This window comes from Cololabis saira, chromosome 11 (genome assembly GCF_033807715.1).
Source record: "Cololabis saira isolate AMF1-May2022 chromosome 11, fColSai1.1, whole genome shotgun sequence".
NCBI lineage: Eukaryota > Metazoa > Chordata > Actinopteri > Beloniformes > Belonidae > Cololabis > Cololabis saira.
The window spans coordinates 18319740-18340117 of record NC_084597.1 but is presented as its reverse complement, the minus strand read 5'-3'; the positions used below and the strand labels follow the sequence as shown (position 1 = coordinate 18340117).

Genomic DNA, 20378 nt, shown 5'->3' with positions numbered 1-20378 from the left:
CTAAATTTAGTTAAAACTGAAGTTGTTTTAACTGAGTACTTAAGGAACATATTGTCTAAATGTCTTTGCCTTTGCCTCTGGTAGTACAGTTAGCAACCTGGAAATGTTCTTTTTTTACCAGAATCCGTCTCTGGCCTCCCTCTCTCTCCTTGCGTTTGGGTCCTCAACACCACGCCTTGTGACAATGAGGTAGACATGGTTATTGAAAGGTGCATTGTTACAGCATATGATTGTGGTTATTATTATTGCACAGTGGTTGATTCCTCTGAGACTCTATGAGTGATGAGAGTTCATCAGAGCAACAGCTTGGGGGAAGAAACTGTCTCTGAGTCTGGAGGTTTGAGGTGGGTCATTGAGAATATAAATCGCAGATTTTGTCCATAAATGGACATCCTTCAGTTATTAAGAATGGGTCTTTAACAATAAATCAAAAATGTACTAAAGCTCCTTTAATCAAGTGAATCATGGCTAAATGAATCACTTTAACTTTTGGTCTAGCTACCTCTGACCACATACCAACCAGTTGTTAAATGTTGACACTGTGCCTCTCCTGGTGGATACTGGGATTTCTGTCAACTCAGAGAAATTAAACTGGGCTAATTTATCTAAGGAGGACATTAATGTATATACTGTTTTATCTGACAGCTTACTAAAACATGTTGTATTGGCATGGGATGGCATAATGTGTCTAGATATGAACTGTACTGACACGCAACACACGGCTGACATCTGTGATTTATATGATAATATTATAAAAGTTCTACATGCCTCCGCAGGGTCTTCCTGTAGTCACAAGAAGGTGTTCAACATTACACCTGGGTGGAACGAGTTTGTGTCTGAATATCATGCTGCAGCAAGGGAAGCCTTTATACTTTGGGTTAATGCAGGACGGCCTAGACAGGGTGATGTGTTTGAGCATAAGAAACAAACTAATGCTAGATATAAATATGCTCTTCGTCATATTAAGACAAATGAGAACACTATTAGAGCCAATCTGCTTGCCAGGAAGTTACAAAATAACAACCATGGTGATTTTTGGAAAGCAATAAAAGTGATGAATAATCATACAACTTCTTTACCATATGACATTGAAGGTGTCAGTGGTTCAGATAACATTGCAAAACTATGGCGTGAGCATTATATCAAGCTATTTAACTGTGTTAAGAGTAATCTTGTTGCTGTTAATGTTGATTTGGACAAGAATGTTACAGTAAGGCCAGGTGAGGTGGTTGATGCTGTTGAGATGCTTGATAACAACAAAGCTTGTGGTATAGATGGAATTGCTGCAGAGCATCTCAAACATGCCAGCTATAGGCTCTCTCCACTGTTGGCCATGTGTTTCACTGGTATCATGGTGCATGATGTTCTCCCAGACTCCATCCTGTCTGTTTTGCTGGTTCCGGTTCTTCAGGAGAAGGCTGGCAAATTAAACAGCATGGACATGTATAGGCCAATTGCCCTTGCCAGTATCCTGTCTAAGGTGCTGGAAATAATTATTTTAAATAGGATGGAAATGTATGTTTTAACTACCGACAATCAATTTGGGTTTAAAAGAAAACACAGTACTGATTTATGCATCTATGCCTTAAGGGAGATAGTTATAAATATCAAAGTCAAAACTCTTCTGTGTTTCTCTGCTTCATTGATGCCTCTAAGGCATTTGATAGAATCAACCATGAAAAATTATTTGTCAAATTACTTGAGAGAGATGTTCCTAAATATATTGTTAGAATTCTTATGTATTGGTATGCTCAGCAAACATTCCAGGTCAAGTGGGATAATACTGTCTCTGCTCCTTTTCATGTGGGCAATGGGGTCCGTCAAGGAGGAATTTTATCTCCTATTCTTTTTAATGTATATATATGGATGACCTTTCAAGACAGTTAAATGAATGTAAAACAGGCTGTATTGTGGGAGATCATGTTGTTAATCATCTCATGTACGCTGATGACCTTGTTGTACTCTGTCCATATACTGCTGGGTTACAACAACTGTTAAGAATATGCACACAGTATGGCAGGAAATTTGATATTAACTATAACGCCAAAAAAAGTAAGGTCATGGTCGTGAGATCTAGAGAGGACAAGAAGTTGTTTTTTCCTGCCTTCCACCTTTCAGATCGCTATTTAGATATGACTAAGGAATTAAAATATCTTGGACATGTCTTCTCAGATGATTTTATGGATGACAGTGACATCCGCCGTAAATACTGTAAATATATGCACAAGCCAATACTTTGTTGAGGAATTTTTTTATGTGTTCTACAAATGTTAAATGTGCTCTGTTTTGGGGCTTATATCACCCCGTTATATACAGCTCATCTCTGGTCTTCTTACAGAGTGAAAAGTATGCAGAAGCGTAGAATGGCATGATGCCATGAGGTTGCTGCTCCGTGTTCCTAGGTGGCACAGTGCCAGCCAGTTATTTGTGTCCTCTAATGTACCAACATGTCAGTGCCTGACAGTCAGGCACTGTTACGAAAGCTAATGTTTAGTTTTTTGTGTCGACTGGATATGACAGAAAATAGCATCATTATGGCTTTAACCAGCCCTATGATGGGCTATCGGTTTGACACTGTGTGTCTGCGTGTGTGTCTGTGTGTGGAACTTGGGTGAATTGTGGTGTGCTTGTGTCTGTCTGTCTGTGTGTGTGCGGGGAGGGGGGAGGGGGGCAGGGCATTAATACGTTTTATGTTTATTTGTTTTATGAAAAGCACTTTGTGTTGCATTTTTTGTATGAAAGGTGCTTTATAAATAAAGTTTGATTTGATTTGATTTGATCGGTTCACATCCAGGCTTCGTAAGCACTGGCATGATAGCTTGCACCTTTTTTCTGTACAGTGATGAAATGTTGTTTTTTTTTTTAAGTATGTAATGGTTGTGTGTTTGTGTATGTTGGATGTGTGTGGACCTTCTGAGTCCGTAATAATAAAGATTTAATAACTGTGTTATATTTGCTTTCAGAACACACCAAATTGTAATTACAGATGAAAATGTTATGGTAAAAAATAAAATATACATATATACCTAATAAATCTAAAATTGGGCCAAACCCCGTAGTCCATCTAATCTTTTTAAATGGATTTATTATTTATTAAAAACAAAATGGCTAATATGAGTTAGGGAACGAAGCCGGAAGTGCCATCGGTTAGTCCTCTGCGCATGCGTCGCTCCCTGGTCGTCCAAGAATGGCCGCTGCCGCAGCAGGAATAAACAAGCACGGCGCCGCAGCGACGATGGAGCCCTGTCTGCGCCATGGCAGGGGGAGCAGTGGCAGCACCGTCAAGGTTGTAATTATGTCACTAATACGCTCAGCTAGACTGCGTGTGCGGGGCTTGTTTTTGGGGGTTAGTTAGTGTGCACGGCTGGTCAGCGGGCCAGGCGTCACGGTGCGCGGCTGCGGGCGAGTGTTGTCGCAGCAGCCGATGCCAAGCATCCGTGCAGGGTCGGGAGAGCCAGTTATACACGTTTAATCGGGGGAAAGTTCGCTTTTACTCGTTTTAGAATACATTTACCGTATTTAGGACACCTATATGGCTGGTGTTTTGTGCATGCGACATTATATTATTTTTTTAATTGTATTGATGCTGACCTTTTCCTGTATTTGTTTTAACTTGTTTTTTTTAAATATCTTTTTATTTCACAATAATTTTCACAATTCACATTTTCACATGCATGATTTCTATTATACCCACATTCCTACCCTCCCCATAATTACCCTAGGGAAAAAAATAAATTAAGGGAGAACAAAATTAAATAAATATTAAAAAAAAAAAAAAAAAAAATATATATATATATATATATATAATGGCAGCAACAGCGATATCAAACTATATATATATACCCATATATACATACAAACATACATACATATAAGGCACAAGTTCGAAAATAAAGATACTCATTGGTCCCCTTTGGAAAAATTATCCAGTTTTGAGAATAATGGGAACCAAAATTCTTGAAAAATATGAGCACGGTTGTATTTTTCTAAAGTTAATTTTTCCAATGGTAAAAAAACTGAAATTTGATCCAAAAAAAACTTGAAAGTTGGAGGGGAATCATCTTTCCAAAGTAAAAGTATGCATTTCTTAGCGAAGTATGTGATCATAATTAATATCCTGCTTTTTTTCCGGTCTAACTGAAGATCCAGTGTGTCATTTAATAAATACAAATTGGAGCTTAACTCAAAATTAATTTCTAATACTGATTGTGTGAAGGAATGAATTGATTTGCAGAAACTTATTAAAAGATCACATTCCCAAAACATATGTACAAATGTTCCATTGATTCTTTTCGTTTTAACTTGTTTTAATCTTGTAAGCACTCTGAAATTCCCTGAATGAAGAGTGCTCTCTAAATACAATCTATTATAATAATTATTATTATAGAATAGAATAAGCTTTATTGACCAAGTATGAACATGCCAGACAATTAATTTGTTTTCGTTTTTTTCTCTCACTGAACTCTGATTTAAATAACTACAAACAGTAATTATATTATAACAGATTATTAAATGATTAATTAATTATTAACTTATAACAAAACCGCTAGTTTTGCTTCTCCGCCTCTGTTTGTATTCAAGGTCCCACTTGATCAGGGTTGCGAACCGTCCTTTGAAAAACGGAATCTTTCCGTATTTATAAACTAAAGTACGCATCCCGTATTGAACTGGAAAGGGACGCACTTTGTCTCGTATTACTGTGAGAGTCAAAAAATAGTCATAAAATGGCAAAGGAAAATGGCATCGAGCTGTTGATTTTTTTTATTTTTTTTTTCCGTTTTACTACAACTGTATCCTACAGTCATGGTCTTTGAGGCACAAATATGTTTACAAGTTTTCTACAGACTCTCTGTTTGCACTTTTGTTATTGCACTAAAAATGTGCACTATTACAGGATGGATGTTCTGCTTTCTTTCTATTGTTTCATATTAATTTATACAATTTTTAAGTTAAGCAGGACAGGTTTCTGTTTAAGAAAGATACTTATTTTATTCAGTTAATTTTTGTTATTTTGTATTGAAGGGAATTGCTGGATAATAATTTGTTTTCTATGTGTCTATGGCATTCAAAAATATGCATCTAATTCAATTCAGGTTCGAGTCAAATAGTTAAAAAATCGTTTCACTCTCAAAAAAAAAGGGGCTAAAAAAAATTCACCACACCAGGAAAGGTGAAGGCAATCGGGTTGGCCGGCCCTGCAGATGAGGTTTCCCTTATTTATTTTTCAGGGAGTTGGCAACCCTACACTTGAGAAAGACGCTGTGAGTGTTAATAATCCACAGGCTTCACGTCAAATTCAGCAAAATCATTTTCTGGCAGCTTTGAAATGTTCCTCCCCGGTAGTTGCAGCAGCGGTTTTCCAGATGTGTCAGCCAGCTATTTCCATCACCCGCAGGTGCTGGAGTGCGGCGTGTGCGAAGACGTGTTCTCCCTCCAGGGCGACAAGGTTCCCCGTCTTCTCCTCTGCGGCCACACGGTGTGCCACGACTGTCTGACACGGCTGCCCCTCCACGGCAGGGCTGTCCGCTGCCCCTTCGACAGACAGGTCACCGAGCTAGGTGAGTCGGGACGCAACGCCAAAGAGGTGTCGAGTTCAATCGAGTTCAATCAAGGCCCATGTACTGAGGCTGGAGTCCTCCTGCAGGGGTAGCAGGTTCGATTCCTGGTCTGCAGCTAGGGTTGCAAAATTCCAGGAATTTTCAAAGTTGGAAACTTTCCATGGGAATTAACGGGAATATATGGGAATTAACGGGAATTAACAGGAATAAAAAGAAATTTACAGAATTGAAGGTTGGTCCTTAACAGGGAACTTAAATATAGTTGGGGAAAATATATTGTAGCATAGTCTTGGCTAAAACAACCAGATTTAATGCAAGTACACTCCTCAATCACATGCACACAGCACATTGCTTACTGCAGCGCTATTGAGGCCACACCCCCAACATGCACTGTGCGTTCCTCCATCACATGCACAGGTGATTTCTTGAAGCCTGGAGGCCACACATTTGAGCTCAAAGCACAAGACTATTGAAGCCACATATTTGAGCCCACGGACTATATAAAGTCAAGTAAGTTTTGATAATATTATGGGGTAAATATATTTGATCTATAATGGTATTAATGTTTAACTTGCAAATATTAAATAAAAATGTATTAACACAGTAGCTAGCTAGCTGGTAAGTTAGGTGCTAAATGAAAGCTATTTTTCATTTCATTGACCATTTAAGAGGCTAGCTTATTATGGTGGTAGCTACCTCAAATTTGATGCTGTTTTTTCTGACTCCAGCAAGACGGTTTTCTGTAACCATTCAAGAATTTATACATCAATTGTCAAATATTTTGAAGACCATTCCAATTTCCAGTTAATTCCCATAAATTCCCAATAATTCCCATAAATTCCCATAATTCCCATGGAAAGTTTCCAATTTGGAATATTTCCAAAATTCCCCAGCTTAACTTCCCATGGAAAGTTTCTGGAAATTTACCGGAAATGTTCCACCCCTTTGCAACCCTATCTGCAGCCCTTTGCTGCATGTTGTCCCCATTCTGTCTGTCTACCCCCATCCTGTCTACACTTTGAATAAAGGCCACTAGAGCCACAAAAAAAAAAAAGTCTCACTGTAACCTTTGAAAGTAAAATATACGTTTTTTTAGATTCCCAAATCATCACATTCTGCTTTTATTCCTATTTTAAACACTCTCCAAACCTTTTACAACATCCAACTGTGCATTTGAGAGTACCACCAATATACAGGAAGGTTTAAGTTCTCCTGGGGGAGGTCCTAAGCAGATTCTCCTCCCCATAGATCAGGGGTGGGCAATCCTGGTCCTCAACGGCCAGTGTCCTGCATGTTTTACAGTTTCCTCGGCTTTAACACACCTGATTCAAATTAATCATCATCATCAGCTTGTCATCAAGGTCTGCACTTGTATCATGGTGCAATGAAGCAGGGAAACATCTAAAACATGCAGGACAGTAGATCTCGAGGACCAGGATTGCCCACCCCTGCCATAGAGAATCCATGGTCCAACAAGCCCCACCCTCCTGTGAATGCCCCTCCTGCAGGAGGTGATGACGGTTGAGATGATGTGTGGATTGCTCCGAGATCTGAAACAAATATTTCACAAATTCACTTATCTGCTGCTGAAATTGCCTGACCAAACCGAGTCAACCAAAGAGTTGAATGCAGACGAGTATATACCACTGTTGACGCATCAAATGTGGGACTCGCCCTTTTATATAGTACTATTATTTAAAAAACACAATATCTAGCTCAGCCGGCATATTTACTTTGAAAAGTAGCAGAAAAGGTTTCTGGTGACAACAGTCGAGTGTGAATGGGCTGTAAGGAGGTGAGTGTTGTAGTCAAAGCGGGGAGAGTTGAGCTCATGTTTTCTGATTCTTCAAATCGGTTTAGGGGACTCTGGAGTTTGGGGTCTCAAGAAGAACTTCGCTCTGCTGGAGCTGTTGGAGCGTCTCCAGAACGGAGCCACCAACCAGTCGGGAATAGCCGAGGATGCCCTGAAAGGCATGGGGGAAGTAAGTGAGCTGTGGTTCTTGCTGTGATCTGAAGGCTCTGGGAGACATCCTCACACCTGCCGGTTCTTCTCGCTCCCTCCAGTGTATAATCCGGTGCGACGAGGACGAGAATCACACGGCCTCCATGTACTGCACCGTGTGCGCCACCCACCTGTGCGCTGAGTGCTCTCAGCTCACCCACTCCACTCGCACGCTGGCCAAACACCGCCGCGTCCCTTTGGCTGATAAGCCTCATGAGAAGATGCTCTGTCCACAACACCAGGTCCACGCCATCGAGTTTGTGTGTCTGGAGGAAGCCTGTCAGTCTGGCCCCCTTATGTGCTGCGTGTGCAAAGAGTACGGCAAGCACCAGGGACATAAGGTGAGGCAAGTTCTGAGAGTGGATATCTGAATCTGAAGGGGTCTTACATGGTAAAGCTTCCTTTTCAGCATGCTCTTCTTGAGACTGAAGCCAATCATATCCGTGCATCCATCCTGGACATGGCCCACTGCATCCGGACCTTCACGGAAGAGGTGTCCGAGTACTCGAGGAAGCTGGTGGGCATCGTGCAGCAAATAGAGGGCGGCGAGCACATAGTGGAGGACGGCATAGGAATGGCGCACACGGAACACGTAAGATGAGTCCTGCGGCTTCTCCATTAACCTCCAACAGTGTTCTTCTTCTTCTGCTGCTGACAAGTTTTCCACGTTTGCCAGGTCCCTGGAACCGCAGAGAGCGCACGTTCCTGCGTCCGAGCTTACTTCGCCGACCTGCACGAGACTCTGTGTCGGCAGGAGGAGATGGCGCTGAGCGTGGTGGACGCTCACGTCCGGGAGAGGCTCATCTGGCTGAGGCAGCAGCAGGAGGACATGACCATCCTGCTGTCTCAGGTCTCCACTGCCTGCCTGCACTGCGAGAAAACTCTTCAGCAGGTAGGAGACGGTGACATAAGCAAAGGGGATGTGCCAACTAGGGGTGGGTATTGGGAAGGACCTCACGATACGATACGCATCACGATACTTGAGCCACGATACGATACACATTGTGATATCCCGATTATGCGATATCCCGATTATTATATTCTACATAGTTCACCGAAAAATTTAAAAATGCATTACACATCTTAAAATCCAAGTTGTATATATTTACATCAGATGATAGTGATGGATCTTAAAATCCGAGTTGCACGTTCATCAGATTATAGTGACAATTCATGGGACAAACTGAGTCGAAACAATGTTTTATTATAACTATACAAGCTAAAGTTACAACATATTTGTATATGTTTTTCATATTATTTACATCATATGAAATTAACATTAAATTTAGTATGAGGTTGCTTTAATTATGTGGCAAATGATAATAAACACAAGAAAGATGGGTACTAAAACCAAGGACAGGCACAGTGATCAGTCAGTATAGATATAAATCCATAAATAAATAAACCTCTGTCCATTATTTTTCATTTTTTAAGGACAGGCAATTGTGTTATATAAAAAATAAATTATAAAATGAAATAAAACGTGAAATAAAACCTGAGCTCAGTGCAGGGCCCTCCCAGGGTTGGTAGAGAGTGGCAATGCCCAGGACTGTCACTTAGGTAGGAGCACTGGGTGATATAATGGGAAAAAAATCGGGGATAAAAAATATTTTTTAAAAAATTTTAAAAAATCGATATTCAAATTCTTAATATCGATATTGAATCGGCTGGAAAAGTATCGCGATATATTGCCATATCGATATTTTTGCCCACCCCTAGTGCCAACCGAGAAATACGTTTCCTTCATAAGACGTAGCCCTTTAAAACTCCAGCTGCGGTGCCTCTGAAAGTCAGATGTGCTGCTCTTTCCCACTGTAGGATGATTGCAGAGTCGTCCTGGCGAAGCAGGAGATCAACTGTTTGCTGGAGACACTTCAGAAGCAGCAGCACCAGTTCACCGAGCTGGCGGATCACATTCAGTTGGACGCCGGCATCCCGGTCACCTTCACTAAGGTACAGTCCACGGCTCAGTCGTCCCGGGAAAGAGCTTGGGTTTGCCGTCCTGTGTAAATAATCCAGGTCCTTTTGTCTCCAGGACAACCGGGTCCACATTGGTCCGAAGATGGAGATCCGTGTTGTGACTCTTGGGCTTGACGGGGCTGGAAAAACCACCATCCTGTTCAAGCTGAAGCAGGATGAGTTCATGCAGCCCATCCCGACCATTGGTAAAGGCTTTTTGGAGTTAAATCTATTAGTTGACGGTGAAATCTCTTTAATACTGTCCTAAATATTCTTTTAAATCTCATATACAGGTTTTAATGTGGAGACAGTGGAATATAAGAACTTGAAGTTCACTATCTGGGATGTTGGTGGAAAGCATAAGCTCCGGCCTCTCTGGAAACACTATTATCTGAACACCCAAGGTATGTTCTGCACTCTCTGGTCTTCTTTTATTGTTCATTATTGGGGTAAAGTTTTTAAAAGGCGTTCTCTGAAAGTTAAAAAAACTGCAGCATACTTGCGCACTGATTCTCAGGCATGTTTGTGTTCAAGGTGTATCAAACGTCCTGCCAGGCAGGTATAAAGCAAATATGTTTTTGTTTTTATGGCATTCAGGAACTAAAGCCTGAATGTGAGGTAGTTGAGGAGTTTCTCCTCATAAGTCTTATGGAAGCAGTAAGAGGGTACTTACTATTACCCGTATTATTTTTTTAAATGTATTTCTTTATTGTGGCCACGGTTTCGTCAGGCAGGCTGGAAAGTTGTTTTTGTTTGTTTGAGGTTTCGTTTGCCTGAAATTAAGATTCACTAATGTGATTTATGGCTCTGTAGATGCACAAACAAACTCTTGGACTGTACAGGAGCTGGAGGGATGGAAAACCCCACTTTAAAAAGCTTTGAGTTATTCTCAAAATTTCTCTGCTATATGACGTAGCCAACAAATGATTGAGATATTTTAATCCAGACTAAATTAGTATAAACAAACACCTTTGACTCTGGACCTCTTTTGTGTTTGCAGCGGTGGTGTTTGTGATTGACAGCTGCCACAGGGACAGACTCATGGAGGCCCACAGCGAGCTGGCTAAACTACTGACTGAGAAAGAGCTGCGGGACGCCCTGTTGCTCATCTTTGCAAACAAGCAGGTACGGGTTAAAGCGGTCCGTAAGGTCTCGCAGTGCATGAAAACCTCGTCTCATCGCAAATGTTGAGATGATCATCACCTTGCATGCGTTTCAATTTGCAGGACGTTCCTGGCGTCGTGTCCGTGGAGGAGATGACAGAACTGCTGAGCCTGCACAAGCTGTGCTGTGGGAGGAGCTGGCACATTCAAGGCTGCGATGCCCGCAGCGGGATGGGCCTCCATGAGGGGCTGGATTGGCTCTCCAGACAGCTGGTGGCCGCTGGGGTCCTGGATGTGGCGTAAACTTCTTGCACCCCCCACCCCACCCATACTTATTCTCCCCCGACAGCTGAGTCCGGATCACCCACTCTCAGAAACATCAAAGCTGAAGTTTCAATTTCTTTCCTTCTTTGTGCCCCACAGACGGGCAAAGAAAAGAAAGATGTAAATGTTTCCTCTGGCTTCATTAAATCAGACTGTGGACAAATCTTTCAGTCTGACCAGTATCCTCCAAACCTTGCTGAAATAAACTCAAAGCTTGGCTTCAACCCTCGATCAAGTCCAAAAAAACCCACCTGGAGTCATATCCAGTTGCTTTCCTGATTTATTAGTTTTTTTTCTCTTCATTCTAATATTTTTGTCGGCCTCCCGTTTATCTTGCTCCTGTAACTAGTTGAATCGTGTCAGTTTTATCTTAAATGCTCCTGGTTCCCTGACAGTGGCCTCCTTCATGTCTGAACTGCATTTAGAGTGGTCCATGTTGTAATAACAGTATAATTTATGTACCTTTTTAGTTGCTTCAGATAATCCAGCAGAGTTGCAGTTAAGTGAAATGGGACAAGTATCAACTTTAAATGAAACCATTTGATGGCCAAACATTCAGATTTTGCCTTTCGTCTAATTGGCTCTTTTAAGTTATACATGTTTTTTTTTTTTTTTTTATGTGTGTGAAGATATTTAATGCCACAGCGGGACTTGAAATGGCACACCCGTGGAGTGTTTTCTGTTACGAAACAGACTGTTTACTGAACTTATTTATCAGCGAGAGGAAGGACGTTTAAGAGCGTCTACGTGCCGATTCCACGTCCATTTGTCAAGTGTCCTGGACGCAGAGTTCGTTGAACGTCATTATCTGCTGCCTCAATACCAGTTTTCCCTTTTTTGGTTTTTCCCCAGTGTGTATTAACTTCACTGCAGTTTAAACAGAGCTACACTTTTAATCAGTCTTAATGTGAAACTTGGTAGAACATAAAACCTAACAACTTCTTGTTATTGAGGAACCGTCGTTTGAGTTAATCAGTCTTAATGTGAAACTTGGTAGAACATAAAACCTAACAACTTCTTGTTATTGAGGAACCGTCGTTTGAGTTTGGTCTTTATTCATTGCTATGTAATGTTTAATATTTGCATCCATGTATCAAAATACAGAAGAAAAGCGCGTGTGAAGAGCCTTTCCACAGTTTGAAGACACTTCCTTTTGTTTTCTGGAACCGAGAAGCACAACGTGCACTGAAACCTTTGTTACGGTGAACTTAACGATGGTTTTTTTTTGTAAATTACGCATAACGTAATGCTGTAAAATAAACTGGTTGACATCATACATTTGGCTCGGAGCTTCTTCCTCACTTCAAATAGTCCTCAGATTTGCATAATAACTCCACAAACATGAATATGTGTCCGATCATTTAATTGTGATGTTGATGATACTGATGTCTTCGTACGGTTTGTCAGTCTTGGGGTTAACTTTGACGTTGGAGATCCTCTGGACCGCCTCCATGCCTTTGGTGCACCGTCCAAATACGGTGTGCTTGTTATCGAGCCAGGGCTGCAGAAAAAACGAGCAGATCAGGCCGTCACAAACAGATTTACACAAATATTAAGGACTGTAATGTTGCTGAGACAGCCGCAGACTTAAGTTTTTACAGCAAACCTGGACAACAGTGAAGTATAAAACCCATGTTCAAGTCCAAGTCAATACTTCTGCGTAAATGTAAAAATAATATCTAAATACTTGCGTCTCAGTACAGTTACAACTGCCATATCATCTTTAAGAGAGTACTTATGCCCTGTGAGGTCTTTATTCTCAGCTCAGAAATCAAGTCAAGAGTAGCTAGAGTGATAACAGCTGTTGGCAGCACCAACCAAACAATCAATAGACCACATCCCTACTATACTTAAATTGGCTGTTTCAAGCAAAGGAGAGAAAAACCTTTTTCGGACAAAGTTGGACATTTTAACATTTTTTTGAGGGATCGCTGGAGACTAGGGCTGTTCGATTTTGCCCAAAAATAAAATCTCAATTTTTTTCTCTCAAAATCCGATTACGATTATTTTGTGAATTGACAAAAGGCAAAGAAATGATTTCAAATATGCTGTTTTTTTATTGAACATTTGCCCCATTGGGCTTTAAGTGCAAACTTTGCTCTTATTAAACCAAAAATGAATGAATAAAGTGCAAAACTCTGTAAAATAAGTTGAAAAAAAGTTTCAAAAAATATAATAAAATATAAAGTTTTATCTCTGAAAAAAAAAAAAATCAGCAAATCAGCACTTGCAAACATACAGTAAGTTATATTTCCAATTAAATAAAACAAGATTTTAACAACATTTTCTAATTAAACTAAACTGGGTCTTTGCATGCTAAATAATAATGCAACCCATGAAGGAGGTAGAGGTGTGTAATGTCAGTCATTACATTTGCTATTCACATTTGCAAGTTTTTTGCAAGGAACACGAGCCGGTCTACCGCATCTGGCTTGATGGATGCCCGGTGTCATGTTACAATCATTAATATGTGTGCAGACAAGGTTAAAAAAAAAAAAAGAAGTGAAAAATCGATTTTACGATTTTCACGTTTTAACATCGTTCTGATTACATAATCGCGATTACGATTTAAAATCGATTAATCGAACAGCCCTACTGGAGACTGATTCAGTTTTGGAGTCATCCCCTGGTGGTCAGTTGAGGAATTGCACCTTTCTTCGCTACCAGGTTTACATCAGACAAGCAAGCCGTTTGGGGCAAATTTAAACATGTTCAGCTCAAACAACATTAAATAATTGTCAGCAAAGGTGCTGTTGTTGGGCCGTGGCTTACAGTTGGAACCACGGTGATGAAGAACTGCGATCCGTTGGTGCCGGGGCCTCCGTTCGCCATGCTGACTGTGTACGGGCGGTCGTGTCTCAGCGTGGAGTGGAACTCGTCCTCGAACTCTCCTCCCCAGATGCTTTCTCCTCCCATGCCCGTACCAGTGGGGTCTCCAGTCTGGATCATAAAGCTCTGTATGCGAGAGAAGCTAAGACTTAGACACAGTCCCAAATTCAGCTGACAATGGGATCAAAAGCACAAGGACACGTACCTTAATAACTCTGTGGAATATGTGGCCGTTGTAGTAGCCGTTCCTGCTGTGGACGCAGAAGTTCTCTACCGTTTTTGGGCATCTAAAAAAACAGACAAATGACAAAATATCTGAAACATTAAGTAGCAGCTCAGGAGAAAGTCTTGGTGCTCGGGGGTGGAAACCTACTCGACAGGGAAGAGCTTGATGTGGATGTCTCCCATGGTGGTGTGGATGATGGCGCTATCAGACACCCTCTTGGGGCCTTCAGCCTGAGTGGCGGCCATCACCTCGTCCTTCGAGGGTTTCTCGTTGAAGATGTCCCTGTCCGATTCCGCACTCTTCGTGTCCTCCGGTTCTCTCTTTGTGAACTTTTAATTACATTTTGCTTTTAGATAAACATAGCAGAAAAACGAGGATTGTAAGGCTAAAACCAATGTCCAGTTATCTCACCATGTAGAAGCGGTTCTTCTTAAACGCGGTGCAGAAGACGGTGGGGTCGGGCTCCACATTCTGGAGGGCCGGGTTGTCGGAGGCCTTCATCTCTACTGTTGGCGCGACTTGCATGGCCTTTGCAACACCCTGGAACAGACACAGCTGGACCACACGGATGTTCTCCAGCTTCCCCAGGATCCGAACACATCTGGTGGACGATATCCACAACAAAAGAACTCAGCTTTCCATCCATCACCTTTACCTGCCTCTTGCAATGCAGGGCGACGGGGGCCTAAACCAGTTTTCTTCAGGTGAAAGGCAGGAGTTCACCCAAGACGGGTCGACCGTCCATCACAGCGCCACATAGGGCTGCGCGATATATCGAGATTTTAATATATATCGATATATTTTCAAACGCGATATGGTACGAGACAATATCGTTTATATCGATTATTTAAAAAAATAAAAATAAAAAAATATGATTTTAATATACTTGACTTGAATGTTTTATTTGAGATTTGCACCAATGTTTTGTTATTTGCACAACTGTCAACCTCAGTGGAAAAGTCTGCCTGTTACTGTCTACATTGTATTAATTGCACAGTGTATTTTAATTTAATTGTTATGCAGGAAAGGGATATTTGTTTTATTTTATTCAAGAAGCATTTTTATTCTATATGTGCAGGCAGTTTATTTTTATTTCATTTGTTTTATACATTTTGATATTGTGCAGACCTCTGTTAACAAAGGAACCTGTGTGACATTTGGCACGAGGCTTTGTATTAAAACTGACTGTTTTTTAAGGGTTTGCCTCAGAAAAAATGAAGCTAACAGAGATGCTAACAGAGATGCTATGCTATAATGCTTTGGGGGAAACCCCAATTATGGCACAGACAAAAATATCGATATATATCGAGTATCGCCATTCAGCTAGAAAATATCGAGATATGACTTTTGGTCCATATCGCCCAGCCCTAGCGCCACATATGGACACATGACACACACTCCCACAGAATTATCAGTCAACCTAAGATACACGTTTTTGGACTGTGGAAAGATGCCCGAGAACTCAGGAGAACATGCAAACACCACACAGAAAGAATTTATTAATATAAAATCATCTGTATGAAGGAAAATTAACCTCAAGTCTACTGTCATATTCTTTTATGCTTGGATAATTGCATAAATCTAAGTTCTAACCCAGAACATCTCAGTCAGTGAAATATCTCCTCTAACTCTCCAACGGATGTTCTCACAACATCCACGAACACTCTTTGATATGATACAAAATGAACTGAATCAGTGACTTAAGGCAGTGATGAATCCCCAAACCATGAAATTCCCACCTCCGTGCTCCACAGTTGAAATCAGGCTCTTCTCCTAAAATGATGACATTTCTTGTCGGCCTCATGTTTATCTGGCTCCTTTAACTAGTTGACTCATGTCAATTTTATCTTAAATGCTCCTGGTTCCCTGACAGTGGCCTCCTACATGTCTGAGCTGTATTTAAATTAGTCCATGTTGTAATACCAGCAGTTGGAATCAGGCTCTTCTCCAAAAATGATGACATTTTGAAGAGTATTTGAAGAGCTGGTGTGGCCGGTCCTGAAGGGATTCCTAGTGAATTTTTCTGGCCTGATAAGGTCACATCCGAGGGATTCTTACATTTATTTAACCCATTCAGACTTATAGGGGACATCTTTACTCTGTTCAAGAGAGAATATATTTGGGTAACTGAAGTAGCGTTCAAATATCTGCCGGTTCCAACAGTAAATGCCACTTAATTTAATGTGAGTGGAACTTGCTCTGCCCACCTAATCAAAACGATTACAGGTCAAAAGTGTCTTCATCTGACCTACCTGTTGGTTTCCACGTTGACGACTTTGATGCCCAGCATGGTCCCGTACAGGACAAAGTGTCCGGTCTCGTCAAACACGATATTCATCAGCCGGATGCCGTCCACCTTCTCCAGTTCTCTCTCCACCGCCATCCGCCTCCCGAACTCCATGTCGGGCAGCTGCTGCCTCATCTGCTGCAACTCTGTGAACATCTGGCACACAAAGCAGGTGCGAAGGGTGAGTTCACGGCGCCCACGAAGATCCCAACGACCGGACGGCAGTTAACAACTCACCGTCAACGATTCATCAAACACTCTCGTCAGTTTTCCTGTTAGGAAACGGAAGATACGAACTTTCCGGTCAGAGGCGATGGTGGCCATCCTCTTCCCATCGGGGGAGAAGACGAGGCTCGTTGGATACGTTTTGTGTTTTGCGAATTCGTACAAGTCAGTGTCCGTTTTGTATTCCCAGTCCACATGCTTGGGGAACTTGAATTCATTTGGAAGCCCTGTCCAGTATTCCAACATTCCTGCTTTGTCAGCAGACACAATGACTCTGAACTTAGGATTCAAGCGAATTTGGGCCAGTGGTGAAGAGTGCATCTTATCAAAGACATGAAGTGGCTCGTTGCTTCCCCGTCCGTCATACACAAAGATCTTCCCCGTGGATTTCTCTGAACAAGCCACGGTGCAGATAGCATCCCCGGGATTGTAGATCCACTCGGACTGGCCTGGATGGAAGCTGCAAGCACAAACCCCAACGGAGAACGTCAGGACTCAAGAAAGAAGAAGTGAAACAGCATGTCTGATGGAACATTAACTCACCCCAACTTCAGCATGTTGATCATGTCAAAGTTGACGACATCAAATACTTTCATGGCCAGATCATCACCAACAGAGCAGAGGAGCGCTCCTTCGGCGCTGACTGCAATGCTTTCAATCACACCTGAAGAAAAAAAAAAACAACCAACAACAATATTCAGGCTCAGGCATTCAAGCATCTCCGCCTGACGTTAAATCCTGATGCTTCCACTTCATACCAAGGTGAGATCTGAAATGTTTCACAAACTCGATTCCCTCGTCCTCCATCTTCTTCCAAAATTTGACATGACCATCCTGGCTGGCGGTGATGATAAAGTCTGTCCTGGAGCAGGACGAGATGTTTGGTTACACACACATCGTAAAAGTACACATTCTGCTTTTTTTCTGAATTTAAGTGACTAGTCAAATTCCTTGTTGTCTGATGTGATCAGGGACTTGAAAGGCTTTCTATGGACATTTTTCAGCTGGGTATTATTGCAACTACTTACATTTCTATGGTTTTATCGCTCTTTACTCTTCACCTGACCCTATTCAGACCTGGCATTCATCCTAGGATTTCTGATCACAAGAGGCTAATGCAGCATCTGAACACAGTCCAAGATGAATTCATGTTGGATCACTGAGGATGCATTGAAGGTGGTTTACATTTTCTTCATAATCTGAACATGAAAGTGTCCTGGGACAGAGTCAGGGATCAGCTAATAAACTAAGATCGGTTCTGGAAACTCGTTTGAGTTTACATGCGAATGACCACAATAAAACGTTTTGTCTTTCGATTTCTTCTTATTTGTGGTGGATCGTTTTTCGTCATGCCCACACCCTGATCTTTATCTGTATCATTTGTTTAAGTTTGTGGAAGACTTTCTTTGTCATTTTATTTTTCTTGTCATGGTTTTATCCCTGAAGGTTACACCTGCTCTGTTACTCCTGCAACTGGGTAACTTGTTTATTTCAAGATGTTGCCTTAGACTATTAAAAGTAACAATGCATTTGGTGTTTGCAGTTGAAAATGTTGTGCATGTGTGTGTGTTCTATATGGGAAGGTCAGAGCTCATCATTCAAGATGAATTTGGATAAACATTTGAACTAAACTGCTGGGCACTTGTGATCAGAAGCTGATGCCAGGTCTGACGGGGTTTAGTGAGATCAGTACGCTGGTGACCTCCCACTTTCTTCTCCTTGTTTCTTTGTTCTTATTACAACTACTTATTACAAGAAGGTGGGATGATATGGAAAACGAAAAAAATAGATATAACAACACAATTCTGAGATTTACATTGACTTTCATTTCCTTGCAGACAATATGAATCAAAGATAAATCATGTTAGGTTTTTTTTCCCTGCTTCCTAGGTGTTTTCCACTTTTGAATAATCTCTACATACAATTAAAGTATTGAACCACAGTCATTGGAAATGGTTTTATAACCCAATTCCACCTTAATATGCATCAGACATTCCTTCTCTATAGAGCACTGGTAATGTATTTCCAACTTGGCATTGTGTTTGTGTTACACGCCCAGGATGTGGCTTTGTAACAGATTATATATTTTTTTTAAACTGTTCTGCCGGGTTTTGGTGTGTTTCTCTCTCTCTTCCTTGCGCATCTGCTTTATTATCAATCATCTTCACAAAATATCAATAACTCATATTTCCTTCAGTCATATATGTCTTAACCATTACAATGCCCTCTTCTATTCATTCATGTTCATATTCCCATATGTTTTCTCTTCCTCAGCATCAACATACTGTAATCATGTTTGCTTTTTTTCCACAATCATGTTACTTATTGCACAGAATTAATCATTCTTTTTTTTATATATCGTTACATCCCTAATAACTGTGTTGTTATTCTAAACTGTCCCATAACTAAAAACGTTTGCTGCTCCAGTCCAAGCTATTGATCAGCTCATAAAGGGCAGATGCTTAGCAGCCTGCAGCACATATACAACACCAGTATAAGGGTCAGAATGGGTTTGGGGACCTTGAAGTTTACGTTTCAGACTTACTTCGAGCAAACCAAATGGGTGATGAGGTCTCTGTGCATGTAGCTGCGTTCATACATGGCAGCCGAGGGCAGATTGCCCAGGTAAACACGCTCGTATTCCAGAACTTAAAAACAAAAGCAAGCAACAACACATCTGTGATCAGCATGTTTCAGCAGCAGTCGTACATCAACAACGACGGCGTGGCGAACTCAGCACCAGATATTCACCTTTTCGCTTCTTCGCCGTTGAAGCTTCGCTTGGCATCGGTCCGACCCACTCTTCCTCTTCTCCTTCCTCATCTGCAGAAACAAAGCAACAACACATCTGTGATCAGCATGTTTCAGCAGAAGTCGTACATCAACAACGACGTCGCAAATCCAGCGGCAGATTTATTTTTATTTATTTATTTCGGATCCCCATTAGTTGCTGCCTCAGCAGCAACTATTCTTCCTGGGGTCCAACAGTACAAATATACATTTCTATAAAACTTTTACAGTACAATATAAAATGTTATTTAAACAGAATAAAACAAAGTAGCTAACAAGTACAAAGAACAACAACTAAAAAGAAAATCAAGACAAAAAAACTAAAACAAATAAAAACTAAAGATAATAATAAGCAGAATACAATGAAAAAAAGATAATGAATTTTCCTAAATGAACAAAAAAAAAATCCAAGTACAACTAAAGATAAATAAGTGCATACTAAATGAGGCAAATACAAAAACAAAAACAAAAAAAACTATTTCAATAGAAGAAAATTTTAAAAAGAAAACTCCCGCAAACGTTCTTCTCACCAGACTACTGTTTTATAAAACAGTAATAATCAATAAAACAGTAGTCTGGTGAGAAGAACGTGTGCGGGAGTTTTCTTTTTAAAATTGGCTGCAGCTTTCCTCCTCCGACGCACCTTTCTGCACAACCGGTGTGCAAACAGTTTCTACTTTTAATAGAATTTTTTTTTTTAAATCTAGATGTTCACCGTTTGGCTTCTTCTTCGTTGAAGTGTCGACTGGCACCGGTCCGACCCAGTCTTCCTCTTCTCCTTCCCCTTCTGCAGAAACAAAGTAGTAACACATCTGTGATCGGCGTGTTTTAGCAGCACTCGTACATCAACAACGACGTCAAGAATCCGGCGGCAGATATTCACCTTTTGGCTTCTTTGCCTTTGGGGCTTTTGCCTTTTCTCCACCTCCGTATTTACCTTCATCTTCCACAGCTTTCCTTTTCAAATCTACATCTTTTTCACACGCCGCCATCGCTCCTCTGCGGTCCTTTCCTCTTTGCGGTACTTCCGTTTGGCGCCTGGAGTTTCTCTTGATAATTATTTTTTGATACGCAT

The 20378-nt window shown here is 41.1% G+C and overlaps 2 protein-coding genes across 2 annotated transcripts; one reads left to right on the top strand and one right to left on the bottom strand.

Moving 5' to 3' along the window:
• Positions 1-3170: 3170 nt before the first annotated feature.
• On the top strand, positions 3171-12220 carry trim23 (tripartite motif containing 23). Its single transcript, XM_061733889.1, has 11 exons — positions 3171-3286; positions 5396-5558; positions 7419-7540; positions 7623-7901; positions 7970-8152; positions 8237-8452; positions 9379-9513; positions 9596-9725; positions 9813-9923; positions 10520-10644; positions 10746-12220. Exons 1-11 carry the CDS (start codon positions 3188-3190, stop codon positions 10923-10925), a joined length of 1743 nt encoding a protein of 580 aa, XP_061589873.1. The 5' UTR covers positions 3171-3187; the 3' UTR covers positions 10926-12220.
• Positions 11821-20335, bottom strand: ppwd1 (peptidylprolyl isomerase domain and WD repeat containing 1). Its single transcript, XM_061733888.1, has 13 exons — positions 20187-20335; positions 20019-20090; positions 19265-19336; positions 19059-19161; positions 17272-17375; positions 17057-17177; positions 16526-16973; positions 16254-16444; positions 14413-14602; positions 14149-14330; positions 13981-14062; positions 13719-13901; positions 11821-12447 (listed from the first exon to the last, which is right to left on the bottom strand). Exons 1-13 carry the CDS (start codon positions 20293-20295, stop codon positions 12304-12306), a joined length of 2001 nt encoding a protein of 666 aa, XP_061589872.1. The 5' UTR covers positions 20296-20335; the 3' UTR covers positions 11821-12303.
• Positions 20336-20378: the final 43 nt, after the last annotated feature.

What these genes read in the sequence shown, in the direction of transcription:
- ppwd1 (XM_061733888.1), bottom strand. Translation starts at nt 20,295, where the DNA reads ATGGCGGCGTGTGAAAAAGATGTAGATTTGAAAAGGAAAGCTGTGGAA. An exon ending in ACCCATTTGGTTTGCTCGAA is followed by an intron (nt 17,376 to 19,058) that starts GTAAGTCTGAAA and finishes GTCCTGCTCCAG; the next exon opens with GACAGACTTTATCATCACCG. An exon ending in ATCAAGCTCTTCCCTGTCGA is followed by an intron (nt 14,063 to 14,148) that starts GTAGGTTTCCAC and finishes CTGTTTTTTTAG; the next exon opens with ATGCCCAAAAACGGTAGAGA.
- trim23 (XM_061733889.1), top strand. Translation starts at nt 3,188, where the DNA reads ATGGCCGCTGCCGCAGCAGGAATAAACAAGCACGGCGCCGCAGCGACG. An exon ending in GCAGCCCATCCCGACCATTG is followed by an intron (nt 9,726 to 9,812) that starts GTAAAGGCTTTT and finishes TCTCATATACAG; the next exon opens with GTTTTAATGTGGAGACAGTG. An exon ending in CTATTATCTGAACACCCAAG is followed by an intron (nt 9,924 to 10,519) that starts GTATGTTCTGCA and finishes TTGTGTTTGCAG; the next exon opens with CGGTGGTGTTTGTGATTGAC.